Source organism: Oncorhynchus gorbuscha, unplaced genomic scaffold (assembly GCF_021184085.1).
Source record: "Oncorhynchus gorbuscha isolate QuinsamMale2020 ecotype Even-year unplaced genomic scaffold, OgorEven_v1.0 Un_scaffold_1980, whole genome shotgun sequence".
Classification (NCBI taxonomy): domain Eukaryota; kingdom Metazoa; phylum Chordata; class Actinopteri; order Salmoniformes; family Salmonidae; genus Oncorhynchus; species Oncorhynchus gorbuscha.
In genome coordinates, this window is record NW_025746607.1 from 12,501 (window position 1) to 14,748 (window position 2,248).

Consider the following 2,248-nt stretch of genomic DNA (forward strand, 5'->3'; position numbering starts at 1 on the left):
TATGTATGTATGTATGTATGTATGTATGTATGTATGTATGTATGTATGTATGTATGTATGTATGTATGTATGTATGTATGTATGTATGTATGTATGTATGTATGTATGTATGTATGTATGTATGTATGTATGTATGTATGTATGTATGTATGTATGTATATTATTTGTGTGTGTGTATATATAACGTATAACAACGTGTGTCTGACAGGAATCAGCTGAGCTTATCGACAGGAACTTCATGCTGAACGAGGAGTTTGATGACAAAAAGATGCGGAGCGTCACTGACCCGATACGCCGCCTCAAATACAAGGTGAAGAAGAAGAAGAGGAGGAGGCAGTGGGGGTGGGGGGGTGGTGGAGCCGGAGAGGATGAGGAGGAGAAGGAGGAGGAGGACGAGGACGAGGAGGAGGAAAGAGGAGAGAAAGAAGGATGAGAAGCAGAATGGAGGAGGAGGAGGAAGAGGAAGAGGAAGAGGAGGAGGAGGAGGAGGAGGAGGAGGAGGAGGAGGAGGAGGAGGAGGAGGAGGAGGATGAAGGAGGAAGAGGAGGATGAAGAGGAGGAGCAGGTGGAGGAAGAGGAGGAGGAGGAGGAAGAGGAGGAGGAAGAGGAGGAGGTGGAGGGTGGTCCTGGGGCTGAGATGTGTATAATATTGTGCGTGTGTATATATCTTGTGTATATAAAGGGGAAGAGGAAGAATGAGAAAAGAAGGTGGGACTCCACTCCACTCCTCTTATGCACAGGCCAATCATGTGAATTATCTCCAAGTACTGGTTGGTTCTGTCAAGACAGACCTCTTGATAGGTTGATTGTCGCTTCTGTTAATGACTGGATTGCTGATGCTGCCAAGACAATTGTTGTGTCACAAGTGGCACCCTTTTCGCTTTATAGTGCACTATTTATGATTAGGGCCCATAGCGCTCTGGTCAAAAGTAGCACACGATGTAGGAATGTAGTGTGACATTAGGGACTCTGCCAACAATGCTGATGCTAACTAACGATTAGCAATGACTAAATAATATGAACTGATGCTAACAAGCGATTAGCAATCACTGAATAATATGAACTGATGCTAATTCATGCTAACTAGTGATTAGCAATGACTGGATAATATGAACTGATGCTAATTGATGTTAACTAACAATTAGCAATAGGTGGCTAATATGAACTTAATTAATAATTGATGCTAACTATGGATTGGCAATTGTTGAATAATATGAACTGATGCTAACTAGAAATGAGCAATGACTGTATAATATATAATGTTGCAAATAGCAATGGTTGGATAATATTGTCACTAGTTACTATCCGTAGTGTTGTGGCGTGACGTTGCCAGAACAGAAGACTGCTTCTGCAGGTCACCTCAATGCTTTACGCTGAGCATTAACAACTGATTGTTATGTACATTTTACAATGTGTATATCATTTATGTTGATATATTCATATTAAAACATAAATCAACGCTACATTGTCAGTAAAGGACTTGGTTCTTCATTATTCATCTGGATGATGATGACTGATGACGCTGTTGTTGTTATGATGATGTAATAAACATGGCAGAAGTCTATTAGGTCTCTCTCTCTCTCTTTCACTTTCTCTCTCTCTCTCCTTCACTTTCTCTCTCTCTCTCTCTTTCACTTTCTCTCTCTCTCTCTCCTTCACTTTCTCTCTCTCTCTCTCCTTCACTTTTTCTCTCTCTTTATCTTTCACTTTCTCTCTCTCTCTTTCACTTTCTCTCTCTCTCTCTCCTTCACTTTCTCTCTCTCTTTATCTTTCACTTTCTCTCTCTCTTTCACTTTCTCTCTCTCTCTTTCACTTTCTCTCTCTCTCTCTCCTTCACTTTTTCTCTCTCTTTATCTTTCACTTTCTCTCTCTCTCTCACTTTCTCTCTCTCCTTCACTTTTTCTCTCTTTATCTTTCACTTTCTCTCTCTCTCCCCCCCTTCTTTGTCTTTTGCACAAACCCAGCATCTCTCTCTCTCTCCCCTTCTTTGTCTTTTGCACAAACCCAGCATCTCTCTCTCTCTCCCCCTTCTTTGTCTTTTGCACAAACCCAGCATCTATCTCTCTCTCTCTCCCCTTCTTTGTCTTTTGCACAAACCCAGCATCCCTCTCTCTCTCCCCTTCTTTGTCTTTTGCACAAACCCAGCATCCCTCTCTCTCTCCCCTTCTTTGTCTTTTGCACAAACCCAGCCAGTTGTGCTTTTCCTTCTTTTTTTTATTTTTACAAATGTGTTGCAGACACGTAGCTA

The 2,248-nt window shown here is 41.6% G+C and overlaps 1 protein-coding gene across 1 annotated transcript in view; it reads left to right on the plus strand.

Annotated features, from left to right (window-relative positions):
- The window catches only part of LOC124024729 (nucleoredoxin-like protein 1), an 11,893-nt gene extending 11,194 nt beyond the window's left edge, over positions 1-699 (plus strand). The window contains exons 5-6 of the mRNA XM_046338529.1: positions 209-344; positions 683-699. Coding sequence (XP_046194485.1) covers positions 209-344; positions 683-699 — 153 coding nt within the window. The remainder of the gene's footprint in view (positions 1-208; positions 345-682) is intronic.
- The last annotated feature ends 1,549 nt before the right edge of the window (positions 700-2,248 follow it).